The sequence below is a fragment of the Aethalodelphis obliquidens genome, unplaced genomic scaffold (genome assembly GCF_003676395.1).
Source record: "Aethalodelphis obliquidens isolate GAN/ISIS:26980383/991018 unplaced genomic scaffold, ASM367639v1 scaffold42, whole genome shotgun sequence".
Taxonomy (NCBI): Eukaryota; Metazoa; Chordata; class Mammalia; order Artiodactyla; family Delphinidae; genus Aethalodelphis; species Aethalodelphis obliquidens.
In genome coordinates, this window is record NW_020837986.1 from 1848060 (window position 1) to 1861008 (window position 12949).

Sequence of the window (12949 nt, forward strand, 5' to 3'; positions counted from 1 at the left end):
AGTCTATGACAAGTCTATGCAATGGACAGAAGACACCACACTGTGGCTTGGAGACTGATAGCTGGGCTGCTTGCCTCGGAGTTGGAGCCAAATCATCCCCCATCTCCAAGGGCCCTGTGTGGCCTCAAATAAAACAGTCAGCTGGAGATGCTGGCTCTGGCTCTGAAGGCCAGCCAAGCCCCTGTGGTTTGGCAGAAGAAGAGGTCATTGTCCAAACAGGAAGTGGTCCTGGGGTCTCAGCTGACCCTAGATTTTCCCAGGCGGGGCTGGGGCTCATAGCAGCTGAACTGGAGGCTCCCCGTAGGCTCACAAACAATTCCACCTCTCCAGAGGGCTGCCGATCCCTCTCCCTGGACAGGCTCCCTGCCCCAGACCCCACAGATCTTAGCATTGTGTGCCTGGGGTTGTTGACATGCTGACAGCAACCAAGCTAGGCTAGCTTCCCATCATTCACCTTGGAGGAGAATGGGGAGATCCCAGGAGCTGAGAAGCCCTCAGAGCTGACCTGTGGATATTATGGGGTGCACCCCAGGAGAAGGCTCAGCCGCAGTCAGACCGGAGGCTGAGCCTCGCTACTCCAAAGGAAGGGACAAGAGGACAAAGAACAAGAGGGCGGAGACCATGTCTTCTGTGTGCAGCAAAGTCATCGGCAACCCAGAAAAACCACAAAATTTAACATGAGGCCGGGCCCTGGCCCAGCACAGTGGATGATCTCAACTTGGACACAGACACTTTTAGACAAAAGGAACACAGAACTCCCACAAGTTTTTCAGTAGCGCTAGGAAAAGCACTTAAGAACTGTCACTTACAATGGCCTCCTACAGGGGTGGAAGCAAAATGGGGCTATTGGGAAGACTGCACCCCTGTCACTCAGCCTGGATGGTACAAAGAGCTTTGCGATTTAGGCCGAAGGTCACTGACTCCATGGATGGTTTGATGTATGAAGGGAGGTGGAATGATTTAGTTTTTCTAATATGAAAAATGACTTGATGTTCCTTAAGGCTAGGTCCTATAACCCTCCTTTTATTCCAGTCTCTCCCTGGGCAAGCTCACTTGCACCCATACCTAAACTTACCTCCTACGTACTGATAAGTCACCTACTGATTTTCCAGCCCAATCCTCTGATCTACATTCCACTCTCATGCGTCCAAGTGCCTACTCAAAATGTCCTCTTGGTCTCAAAAGCAACTCGAACTCAACATGTCCAAAACCCAATTTATGGCCTCTTCCCCAAACCTAGTGCTCTCCTAAACTCCCCATCTGGATGAAGAACCCTCCAAATTACCCTGCAGCACAGGGCAGAAGCAAGGGTGGCACCCCTGAGCCCTTCCTCTCTCACACCTACCTATGAAAATAGTTTGAAATTTGCCTCCCCAATATCTCTCCATTCCTTCCACTTTTCTACAGCCGCCCCACCTCCACGCTATTCCATTTTTACCTAGATGGCTACAATCATCTCCTGGCTTCCAGGCATCCATTCTGGTCCCCTCCAATCAGTACATCTCTACCAGGAGTCCTTGCACCCATTCTCCTCCTAAACTACTCCTACTCCACTTTCAGATCTCAGCTCAAAACCACTTCCTCCAGGCAAACACCTCTTGACCTCTCTTAATAGGCTATTAACTCCTTCCTAGCACTAGTCCTGGTTGCAGTTTTACATTTGGGTCCCCAATAGACCCTGAACTCCATAAGAGCAGGATGGGGTCTTTTTTTTTTTCTTTTTTTGTGCCACTACCACATTCCCAAGGCCAAGCTCAGTGTCTTACACATGTTAACACTGACATTTAATATTTATTGAATGAATGTCATTTATTTGCTCATACCCTGCCTCAACCCAGTTAAGCTAATCATCACCACTATCTTCTAGGCCACCGTTGTCTCTTGCCTGGATTACTGTGTTACGTCTGTCTGGAGCCTGTCCTCTTCCAGTATGTTCTCTACACTGCAGCCAGAATTATCTTTTTAGGAAGCAACATCAACCACTTGTAATCCTTCATTACTCCCAATAAAGTTCAAAGTCGTAACGTGTAAACTGCTAGTTATCTACCCAATGACTGCTGTCCCCTTGTTTCTCAGTAACATAACCCTGATTTTATCAAGACTGCAGGGTGTCCTACCAAAGGACTACCCCAGCCTCTGCAGTAGCCAGGGTGCTTCTGAGAGGTCTGACAGGAAGTATAGGAATCAGACGCATTGGTAATTGAAACTTGAAGGGTTATTGTCTTTCCAAACGCCAGAATTTCCTTTCTTCTAGATAATGTTGTGTCCCTAAGTCTATAAAACATCTGTAAATGAAACATCCCTCAGGTTACCAAGTTCTGGCCAATGAGATGTAAGTGGACGCTATTGGTTAGAACTTCCAGAAATGCTTGTCGAGATGGGACTCGGCAGCAGGCCGGGCCTTTTTTGCCCATCCTTAATCTCTTCTCCTTCTTTCCACCAGCTTCAGAGACATGGTGGCTGGGGCCTCAACAGCCATTTCAGCCACGAGGTGTCAATGAGAATTCCAGCCATGGGCCTTAGATGGCTGCACAAAAAGAGCCCAGAAGGACCCTGGTGTCCAATAACTGTGGAGCGACCACATCGCCCTGTGCTTTGGACTTCCTTTACATGAGGAAACCAGGTTTATACCTTAAGTCACTGATATTTTACCAGCAAACTGAAACTTGATACAGGCTTCAAAGCGTTTCATGACCTGACCTTTGTCAATCTTGCCTCTCCCTTCATCTGCTCAAATTCAACAATTCAGTCAAGCTGAATGTTTGTCAGTTCCTCGGGACTTTTCTCTCCATTTAAAGTCTTTCCAAGCTGCTCTTTCTGCCTGGGTTACAGCCCCACCTGGCTAACTCCTCCTCAGCCTCTGCAACCCAGCTTAAAAGTCACCTCTTCAACGACCATAAAAGCCAGGTTAAGGGAGTTGTTACCATTTTCCGGTAACAGAACAGTTCCTCGGCATGCTACTTATTACGCTGTGAATTGTGGTGCTGACTTGATTTTCTCCTCCATGAAGGCAGGCAGCCTGTCTTGTTCAAAACTGTATTCCAAATCTGCAGCTAATTCCAAATAACGACTTCTTGAATACATGGAGTAAATGAGTCATGGGAATATGGTATTGGTCAGAGAGCTAAAGAAATGTATTGGGTTTGATATCTGTACAATGTGAACAGATGAAATGGAATGGTTGGCATATTATTATCTGTTTATTATTCATACCGTGCCCTGTTCCGAAAAGGATGTAAGGAAGCAGGATGGCTGGAGTACCATCTCACTGGGAGTGTTAAGGAGTTCACATCCATTTAGAGACACTGGTTTAGGAGACGCTATCAGGAGACTGCAGGATAGATTGGAGGAGGGAAGAGTGCTAAGAAAAGCAGTGGCATCTTGTCCTATCTCGTCTTCCATCTCCTCACTTGCAGGCCCTACCTCAGGAGTAAGCCAAAACCTGGCAGGGAGGTTGCAGCAGGGAAAGGTTAGCAGTCAAGCAGGAGCGGGTTAATTCCCAGAAAGGTACACCACCCACCGTCCTTTCCCCCCTCTGGTGCCTACTGCAGGTAAAGAGTCTGGTCTTCTCCGAAGCGCTCTGGCTGGGCCTGCGGTCTCAAGTGGAGAATAGGCAGCTCAATCAGTCTGTAGGTGTGGGCCCACTGCTAGCTGCAGGCTCCAGGCTCTGCCCCGCCATCTCCCCCATCCTCCTCCTCGTCAGACTGTGCCAAGGGCGTGTCTGCTCCGCCATCACTGACATCCGGGCTGTGCGGATTGGTGGAGGAGTCAGAGGACGAGGAGAAAGTGCGGGATGTGGTCCTGTCTGCCATGGGCATTGGCAGGCTCGGCTCCTCGGGACGGTCGTCCACCCCTGCCCAGAGAGAAGAGCCCGTCAGGGCCACGAACAGGGCTTCAGAGGACTCTTAGAGGCGCTCTGGCCAGGAGACACTGAGGCCCAGAGGGGAGCAGGGACTTGACCAGTCACCCGGCCAGGCTCCTGACTCCCAGTTCCTTCCACTTCACCACACCACATCTGGGATCTAGAGTCTGGTCAATCAAGTCAAGAGTTCAAATTCTACCTACGTCACTTCCTTGCTACTGAGTAGTTTTGGGCAAGTCACTTACTTTCCCTCTCAAGGACTCTGCCCCTCCTCTGTAAAAAAGGGACCCCGACATTCCAGAGGGTTTTGAGGATGAAATCTGAGAATGCTCATAAACTGTCTGGCACATAGACCACCAATAAATAGCAGGTTTTCTTTTTTATTTTGTTTTTGTTTTGTTTGCGGTACGCGGGCCTCTCCCTGCTGTGGCCTCTCCTGTCGCGGAGCACAGGCTCTGGACGCGCAGGCTCAGCGGCCATGGCTCATGGGCCCAGCCGCTCTGCAACATGTGGGATCTTCCCGGACTGGGGCACAAACCGGCGTCCCCTGCATCGGCAGGCGGACTCTCAACCACTGCGCCACCAGGGAAGCCCAATAGCAGTTTTAAGTAAGAGAATATCTATCTTATAGGTTAAGGATGTGGGCTTTGGAGTCAGATAGCTCTGGTTCGAATCCAGCTTCTCTACTTTCTGGCTATGTGACAACAATATCTCTGAGTCTGATGTCCCTCTTTTATATATATATATATATATATATATATATATATATATTTTTTTTTTGGCCGCATGCCATGTGGGAACTTAGTTTCCTGACCAGGGATCGAACCCACGCCCCTTGCATTGGAAGCTTGGAGTCTTGACCACTGGACCACCAGGGAAGTCCCTCTAATGTCCTTCTTTACAAGATGGGAATAATCCCACCTGCCCTCATAGGACATTGAAAGGACTGAGATAATATATGTAAAATAGCTTAGCACAGTATTAGAAACCTAATAAAGTGCAAAATAAATATTAAGATGACTAAAACTGCTTAAGTTGTCTAATATAAAAATCATATTTTTATGTTATTTTAATTATGTTAATTAACTACATTAATTTCACAAATATAAAATTGACAAAGGCTGAGGGGGTTGGGCCTTCCTAGAGTTTTGGATTAGGAATCTGTAACCCAGCTTCCCTCAAGGTCAACTTCCCTAAAATCAGAACAGACAGCTGTTTCATGGGTGGAAATGCCCACTCCCAGCCCCTACATGCACACTTCCCCAGTCCAGCCTTGCAACCTCACTTCAGAGCCCTGACATCCGGCTCTGGCTAACCGGTGCCCAAGTGCCCGAAGTAAAGGGGCATACCAGATGTCTGCGGGGTCGGTGGAGGATCTTCGCAAGGCAAGAACACGTCAGCTCCGTCCTGATCCCCCAGGTCGATAAGTTCTACTTGCTCAAGTGTGTCCACATTCACCTCCATGGATGAGATACTACCTATGGGGGCTGCAGATCAAGAAGGGGGCAAGTCAGGAGGAGCCAGGCCAGAACTGACAGGATGGTCAGAGACATATGTCAGGTCTGGAGATAAGACGTTTAGGGGGCCAAGAAAACCAGGGGGGAGGTACCAAGATTCAGGACCTATAGGACTTCCTCCCTGCCCCACCCTAGTCCCTCTCCCCAGGATTCAGAACTTACGTCTGTGTGACTCGAGATGCAAGTGGGACAGGGGGAAGACAAACTCTGTCTCAGGCTGTAAAATGTCCTCAAAGAATTTCTGCCGCTCCCGAAGGCGGAGCTGCTGGCGCTCCAGGGCTGCCCGCGGATTTGGGTCCATGTCAGCTCCTGGAAGAGCAAGTACAGCTATGAAGTTGAGAGGGGATTCCGTGGGGGCCTGGGCTTGGGGAGCCCCCCTGCAGCCAGCATCCCAGCACTGGAGCCTCTCGACTTGACTACCTCCTCCCCTTTCCTAAAACAAAGTCCATTACCACAAACTTCAAGTCTCACGCAGAGGCGGGGCTGACCCTAGCTCCACAAAGGGGATGCCAGTTCCAGGCACAGCAAAAGAGGCTCCTCTGTATTCAGGGAACGCGGTCAATGGCCAAGTCTCAGCATCATGCCCTTCGGAGAGGGGTTGGAAGGGCTGGTTCAGCTCAAATGGGGGAGGCACGTCTTCCGCTCAATGGACCCAGCCTCTCCTCAGAAGGCTGGGGAAGAGGACAGAGAGGAAGGTCCCTTCCTCCAGGCTGCAGCTCTGGTTCCTGGCCATTCTTCAAAACCCAGACGAAAGCTAAAGTACCCCCTCCCCTACTCTCCCTCTCTCTCTACACACACACACACACACACACACACACACACACACACCACCACCACCACCAGCATCCCCTCCAAACCCTGCTCTTTAATCACAGACTTCTAGGCTTGGCTCTGCCCCTAAGGAAGTCAGCTTTCCAGCCTCAGTCTCCGCATCTGAAAATGGCATCATCCTCCTACCTGCCTCCAGCACAAGACACAGGCGGTGAAGGTGCTCTGCAAAACGGAAAGCTCTGGTCCCCGTGCTATTTACAGGACACCATCTCTTCGCTGCCCCCCACAGCTCTTTCTTTGAGCTCCTCTCCTCTGACACATCTCAATGTCTGCTCTCCCCACTAGGCATCGAGTAGCAATCGGAAGGGTGCAATTCAGACCAGGCCTTCCGGCCCCCAGTGCCGAGAGCTTTCCAGAACGCCATTCACTCGGATTCGCTCCATTCCGTTCCTGAGCCCATCACCGGAGGCAAGGGAGTATCAAGCTTGAGGACCAGATCATCATCCTCCGCCTACTGCCTTCCCCACCTCATCTGGACTCGGCATATCTGAGACCCTGGCCGGCTCCACCGGCGCTGGGGTGGGCCGCGAGAGACCCAAACCCAAGTGGGCCAGGCAGGGCCAAGGAAGTGTGGGGAGACCATGTGGCCGGGGCTGGGAGCGGAGGAGGGAGGCGCTGACGCCGATTCCTGGGAAAGGCTCTTAGCGCTGCCGCCCAGGTCACAATACTAAAAATACCCAGGGCCTCTGGGGCTGTCTGGGGGCGGGGAAGGGCGACAAAGAGGGTCGGGGGTCGGGGAACTGGAGGGGACCACGGGCTCCGGGACGCCCCCTCTCTTTCCCCCTCACCCCATCAACCTCAGGAAACTGGAGGGGCTGCCCCCTGGGTAGGTGCGGAGCTAAGCGCTGGGGAGAGGAAGGGGGGTGTTTACATAACTGAAGGTGCAGGGGAGAGGGGTGGAGAGAGCTGTAGAGATTTGGGTGGCCGGAGGCGGCCAGGGGCCCGGCCAGTGGAATGGAGCGCTCCCTCTTCGTGCTGCCCCACCCGCACTGGAGTCAGCGAGAGCGAAAGAATTCCCTAAAAGGGGACACGCCGCGACCGCGGGGGAAGGGGGGGAAGGCGGAGGGGTCCCCCGGCCGTTCCGCTCGCGCTCCCCCCCGGCCTCCCGCTGCACCTGCGCCCGCCCAGCGGAGCCCCTACCTGCCGCGCCCAGAGCCCCCGCTGACTCAGGCTGTCCGCTGCGGCGCGACGGCGGTGGGGGCGTGGTACCGGGCAGCGCTGGCCGGGGTGGGGCTGCGCCTCCGGGTCTCCCCCGGGACGGACTGGCCCTGGGAGCCGGGAACGAGGAAGCGGCGGGAGGCGGAAGTGGGGGAGGGGCGGCGGCGGGCACACACGCTTCTGCCGGTCGCCCGGCGGCCGCAAGGAGCCCCTGCGGGCGCGATCGTTCGCAGTTCCAGGGCGGGCAAAAAGTTCCCGGCACGCATCCCTCCTCCCCGCGACCCGTCGGGCCCCTCGGCGCTCCGCCCGGCTCCGCGCGCTCCCATACGCGGGCTCTCAGCCCCTGCTCCCGGCTGCTCCCCGACTCCCGGGCAGCCCCGACGCAAGCTCCACGCGCCGGCACCCGGACTCCCCAGCACCCTCGGCCACGTTCGGCACGCTTAGACGCACACCCCTCGAGAAGGCGTATGCAGGGTCAGAGGGACTGGGGACTCGCTGCCGCCCATCAGGGCAGGTGCACTGTGGCGGAGGCCCCCTTACCCTGGGACTCACCCCGCAGCCCCCGGTTCCCGGCTCCGGGATGGGCAGGGCCGCCGTCCAGCCTTCCAGCGCACTGGGCGGGGTGGGCGCGGGGACGGGGCGGGGTGGGGGGTGGACGCCGGCGGGAAGCCAACTCCTCCGGGGTGCCAAGAGGGACGCTGCGCGTCCCGCCTGGCGGGGGTGGAGGAGCGAAGCGGAAACTGTGGGCCCAGAGGGGAAACGCTTGCCCCTCTCGCAGTGCCTCCTGGCTCAGACCAGGGCCACAAGTCTCCTGGATCGAGGCACTGTGCTTATTTTCCTCCTCCTCCCTTCCACCCTGTGCCCGTACGTAGCTCCAGAAACGGCGGGGTGGCAGGGTAGGGGGGCGTCTGTCGGAGATGCTTCTGCCGTGGGGTCACTCGATCATTCATTCAACAAACATCCACGAGCAAGCCAGAAACTAGGAGTCATCCTTGGCATCTCCCTGTCTTTCAATGCCCACATTAAAACACATCTCCATTAACTGTCGATTCTCTTTCCTAAATATCTTTTCAATCCGCCGCTTCTCTCCGTTTCCACCACCATCTCTCCCTTGGCTCCTACGGAAACCTTCTCTCTGGTTTTCTTGTACTCTGGTCCTGCGGCGCTCCATCCCCACAGCAGTTAGTCGTCACTGTAGAATCGAGAGTGCTAACCATGGAACCCCACAGCAGTCATTTCAAAAACGCAGGTCCGATGTGCCACCCCCTGCTTAAATCCCTCCTTTGTTAGAATGAAATCCGGGTGCTGACCTCTGAGCTGAGTCTTAAAGAAATGAGTTCAACAAGCAGAGAAGAGGGGGAAGGGCATGTACAAAGGGACAGAGGTGTGAAAAGTCCGGACATATTCAGGCTTCCCTGTCAGGAGACCAGCACTCAGTACAAATACCTAAAGCTCTGCCTCTTCTATTGTTACTGAGATCCCTAAACAATCCTGTGAGATAAGTACAGCAAGCAGCTTTCCCATTATTTTACAAGCAAGGAAACCAGTTTGTGGGAGGCAAAAAGTGCAGTGGTTAGGAGCACAGGCCTGGGAGTCTCCTAGCAGTTTTAAGTAAGAGAATATCTATCTTATAGGTTAAGGATGTGGGCTTTGGACCTGAATTCCTTGGGTGGGAAACCTAGCTCTGGTGTCTAGCCAGCTGTGTAAACAATTTCTCTGATCCTTGATTTCTTTGCCTATTAGGTAGGAATAATTAATCCCCACCTCCTATGAGATAATTCATATAAAATGCTTAGTACAGGACTTGGGCACTCTGGAGATGCTCAGTAAACAATAAACACTAGTTGTTTTGACTGTAATCGATTCTGAGAAAGGGAGGAAACTGCTTTCTTCCATGAATTTCTGAAATTATAGGAAGTAGGCTCTAACCTTCTACAGAGCTTATTATGTGCCTGTCACTGTTCTAAGTGCTTTGCATGTATTAACTCTTTTAATCCTCTTAATAATCCTGTGAGGTAAATACTATTTTTACTTCCATTTTACAGATACAGAGACTGAGATATAGAGAGGTGAAGGAACTCGTCCAAGGCCTTACAGCAACTAAGTGATGGAGCGGAAATTCAAACCCAAGTAGGCTGCTTCCAGAGACTGTGCTTATAACCATGGCTCCCAGCCTGCTCCGCTTTTATCCCGTTGCAGCTTTCATCTTCCGAGAAATGTTTTGCTCAGTCTGATTCTTATTCCTCATTAATGGATGGAGTAGATACTTGGTCCCGTTTTCTAGCACAGAGGAATGAGGCCAAGTCAAAAGTACAGTGGATGAGAGCTCAGCTCCCAAAGTCACCTCCCCCCTTTTCAGGCCTATCCCTGGGAACAGAACTGCATGGATTATTTTGAGCCGTCCCCAAGATGGTGACAGATCAGGAACCTCTCTGTCCCTTTGCCAGATATTTGCCACATACAAGGGTGGAAGAGGAAAAAGCATCCAAGTTAGAAATAATTCACAGGGCTAAGCTGGAAGGGTATTAGCCAAGAGAGAGGCCCAGGCAGCAGACCCAAGGGTGGATGGCAAAAGGAGTTGAAAGGATCAGTGAAAAAGTAGATGGCTTAGACTTCTGGGTTCCATCTAGGATGCCAAAGCTGGGAAGAGCATCATTACCACACTAATAATTTTTTTAAACTGTTAGGTAATTATAAAAGTATTACTTTCGTCAAACCCAGCAGTGAGCTAAGGCTGCAGAGCAACCAATTAACCTGAATTCCAAAGAAGGACAGGCACCTCCAAGAAGAAATAGGATGTAGGCACGGCACACCTCTGAAGTAGGAGGAAGGCAAGGTTTCCGTGCAAACAGGTAAGGAGAGTTCAGCTACACTTTTTATTGCTAAAGGCCAGGTGTGGCTAGCATGAGAGTATAGAATCCTTGGGAGTCACAGACACTAAAAGTAATCATAGAAACAACAAAACCAAACTTTGTTCAACTCCTGACAAGACTGGCTCAATTCTCAACACTAATGGCCTAAGAAGAGAAGAGATATGACAATTTCCAGGCAAAAATCATATTGACCTCAGCCTCTACTGTTCTACACATTATGTCCAGGAATCAAAAATTATAACACGCACATCAAAAGCAGTTTAAGAAAAACAAACAAACAAAAAAAAACCCTATTGTCAAGAGACAAAGCAATCAACAGAACCAGATAACTCTCTGGAGTTACCTGCCAGAAAATTTAAAACAACTATAACAATATGTGAAAGGCTCTGTTGGAAAATATGGACAACATGCATAAACAGAAGGGGAGTTTTAGCAGAGAGATGGGGACTATAAAAAGGAGTCATATGGAAAATGCTAGAAATTTTAAAAACCTGTAACAGAGATGAAGAATGCCTTTGACAGCCTCATCAGTAAACTCAACACAGCTGAGGAAAGAATCAGTGAACTTGAAGATAGGTCAACAGAGACTACCCAAACTGAAACAGAAAGAGAAAAAGAAGAGTGAAACAAAACAGAACAAAACCCCCAGAAGATCCAAAGCTAACATGTGCATAATTTGAATCCCAGAAAGAGAAGAGATAGAGATAGGAACACACACACACATACACACACACACACACACACACACATTTGTAGAAATAATGGTCAACAATTTTCCAAAAATAATGAAAGAACCACAGAGCGAAGAAAATCATAGAATCAAAAAAAAAAAACCATTAAATACCAACAGACAAACACACACACACACAATATGATCTATCATATTCAAACTGCTGAAAACCCAAGACAAAGAGAAAATCTTGAAGGCATCAAGAGGAAAACGACAGAGTACCTACAGAGGAACAAAGATAAGAATTACAGCAGATTTCTCATTCGAGAAGAAATTATATGACTAGAAGATAATAGAATGATATCTTTAAAATGCTGGAAGAAAAAAAGACTGTCAACTTGCAATTCTATACTCAGCAAGAAACTCTCTCAAACATGAAGGTGATATAATAATTCTTTTCAGATGATCAGAAACAGAAAATTCATTACCAGCAGATCAGCATTACAAAAAATGGTAGAAGTTCTCAAGGCAGAAAGAATATGATACCAGAGAAAAACCTGGACCTACATAAAGAAATGAAGATCTCCAGAAATGGATGGAATAAAGGTAAATATGAGACTTTTGTTTTTTAATCATCTTAAAAGATAACTGGGCTTCCCTGGTGGCACAGTGGTTAGGAATCTGCCTGCCAATGCAGGGGACACAGGTTTGAGCCCTGGTCCCGGAAGATACCACATGCCGTGGAGCAACTAAGCCCGTGTGCCACAACTACTGAGCCTGCGAGCCACAACTACTGAAGCCTGCTTGCCACAACTACTGAAGCCCGCATGCCTAGAGCCCATGGTCTGCAACAAGAGAAGCCACCGCAATGAGAAGCCTGCGCACCACAACAAAGAGTGGCCCCCACTTGCCGCAACTAGAGAAAGCCCGCACGCAGCAACGAAGACCCAACGCAGACAAAAATATAATAAATTTTAAAAATAAATAAATTTATTAAAAAAAAGATAAGTGTCTAAAGCAAAAGAGTAGCAATACGTGGTGGATGTAGAGCACATATTAAAGTAAAATGTATGACAATCACAGTAGTAAAAATGATGGGAATTGGAAACACACTGTGAAAGAGTCCTTCTGCTATATAAGAAGTGGTATAATATTATTTGAAGATTGACTATGACTAACTGAAGATATATATTGTAAATGCAAGGGCAACCCACTAAAAAAATGTTTAAAGAGGTATAGATAACAAGCCAATAGTGGAGACAAAATAGAGTCATAAAAGTATTGGGAGGCATCCTCCCTGGGCCTCTTTGTGTTCAACATGTCAAGATTGCAAGGATCTGACTTCTCTTTCACCTGGGCCCTTGCTCAGTATTAATACAGCTGGCAGCTCTGAGAAATAAGACCAGGTCTTTCTCAGACAAAGGCAGGCTTGCTGACTGCTCGCTATAAAAGTGCTGGGCCTGGGTTCCTCAGCCATGATGCAAAGCCACTGTGTGTGTACCGTGCATCTGGGACCGCTGTATCACTTGTTGAACTTCGGGCTGAAGGAATCAACACAAAACTATGCTGATGTTCATGTTGTTTGATGTTCTATGAGTAATAAACTGTCTTGATTGGATGCAGTAAGTCTTATTGTCTCTCTTTTTTTTTTTTTTTTTTTTTTTTTTTTGCGGTACGCGGGCCTCTCACCGCTGTGGCCTCTCCCGTCGCGGAGCACAGGCTCCAGACGCGCAGGCTCAGCGGCCATGGCTCACAGGCGCAGCCGCTCCGCTGCATGTGGGATCTTCCCGGACCGGGGCACGAACCCGCGTCCCCTGCATTGGCAGGCGGACTCTCAACCACTGCGCCACCAGGGAAGCCTATTGTCTCTTTTTGGTACCCATGAGGTTTTTCTCTGACAAAGCATAATCAATTAATCCAAAGTAAGGGGGGAAAAAGAGGAGAAACAAAAAGAATGCACAGATGAAAAAATAGAAAACAAATAGTGCGATGGAAGATTTTCATCCAATTGTGTGAATGAACAGCAACCAATTAAAAG

At 49.9% G+C, this 12949-nt stretch overlaps 2 protein-coding genes across 4 annotated transcripts in view; both read right to left on the bottom strand.

Annotated features, from left to right (window-relative positions):
* Positions 1-3181: 3181 nt before the first annotated feature.
* On the bottom strand, positions 3182-8010 carry DBNDD2 (dysbindin domain containing 2). 3 transcript variants are annotated; one of them, XM_027078216.1, is made up of 4 exons: positions 7921-8010; positions 5542-5688; positions 5212-5349; positions 3182-3853 (listed from the first exon to the last, which is right to left on the bottom strand). In XM_027078216.1, the coding sequence occupies exons 2-4, from the start codon at positions 5678-5680 to the stop codon at positions 3648-3650; spliced, it is 483 nt and encodes a 160-aa protein (XP_026934017.1). In that variant the 5' UTR covers positions 5681-5688; positions 7921-8010; the 3' UTR covers positions 3182-3647. The 3 variants fall into 3 exon arrangements, with proteins under 3 accessions (XP_026934017.1, XP_026934018.1, XP_026934016.1); XM_027078217.1 differs by lacking the exon at positions 7921-8010 and adding an exon at positions 7351-7674; XM_027078215.1 differs by lacking the exon at positions 7921-8010 and adding an exon at positions 5832-7298.
* A 1535-nt stretch (positions 8011-9545) lies between these two features.
* Positions 9546-12949, bottom strand: part of SYS1 (SYS1 golgi trafficking protein) — a 31242-nt gene continuing 27838 nt past the window's right edge. Inside the window, exon 4 of the mRNA XM_027078213.1 lies at positions 9546-9648. Coding sequence (XP_026934014.1) covers position 9648 — 1 coding nt within the window. The 3' untranslated portion in view covers positions 9546-9647. The remainder of the gene's footprint in view (positions 9649-12949) is intronic.

Coding starts and splice junctions, on each gene's coding strand:
- DBNDD2 (XM_027078216.1), bottom strand. CDS start 5,680: ATGGACCCAAATCCGCGGGCAGCCCTGGAGCGCCAGCAGCTCCGCCTT. Junction 5,350..5,541: donor GCATCTCGAGTCACACAGAC/GTAAGTTCTGAA, acceptor CTTGATCTGCAG/CCCCCATAGGTAGTATCTCA. Junction 3,854..5,211: donor ACCGACCCCGCAGACATCTG/GTATGCCCCTTT, acceptor CTCTCTGGGCAG/GGGTGGACGACCGTCCCGAG.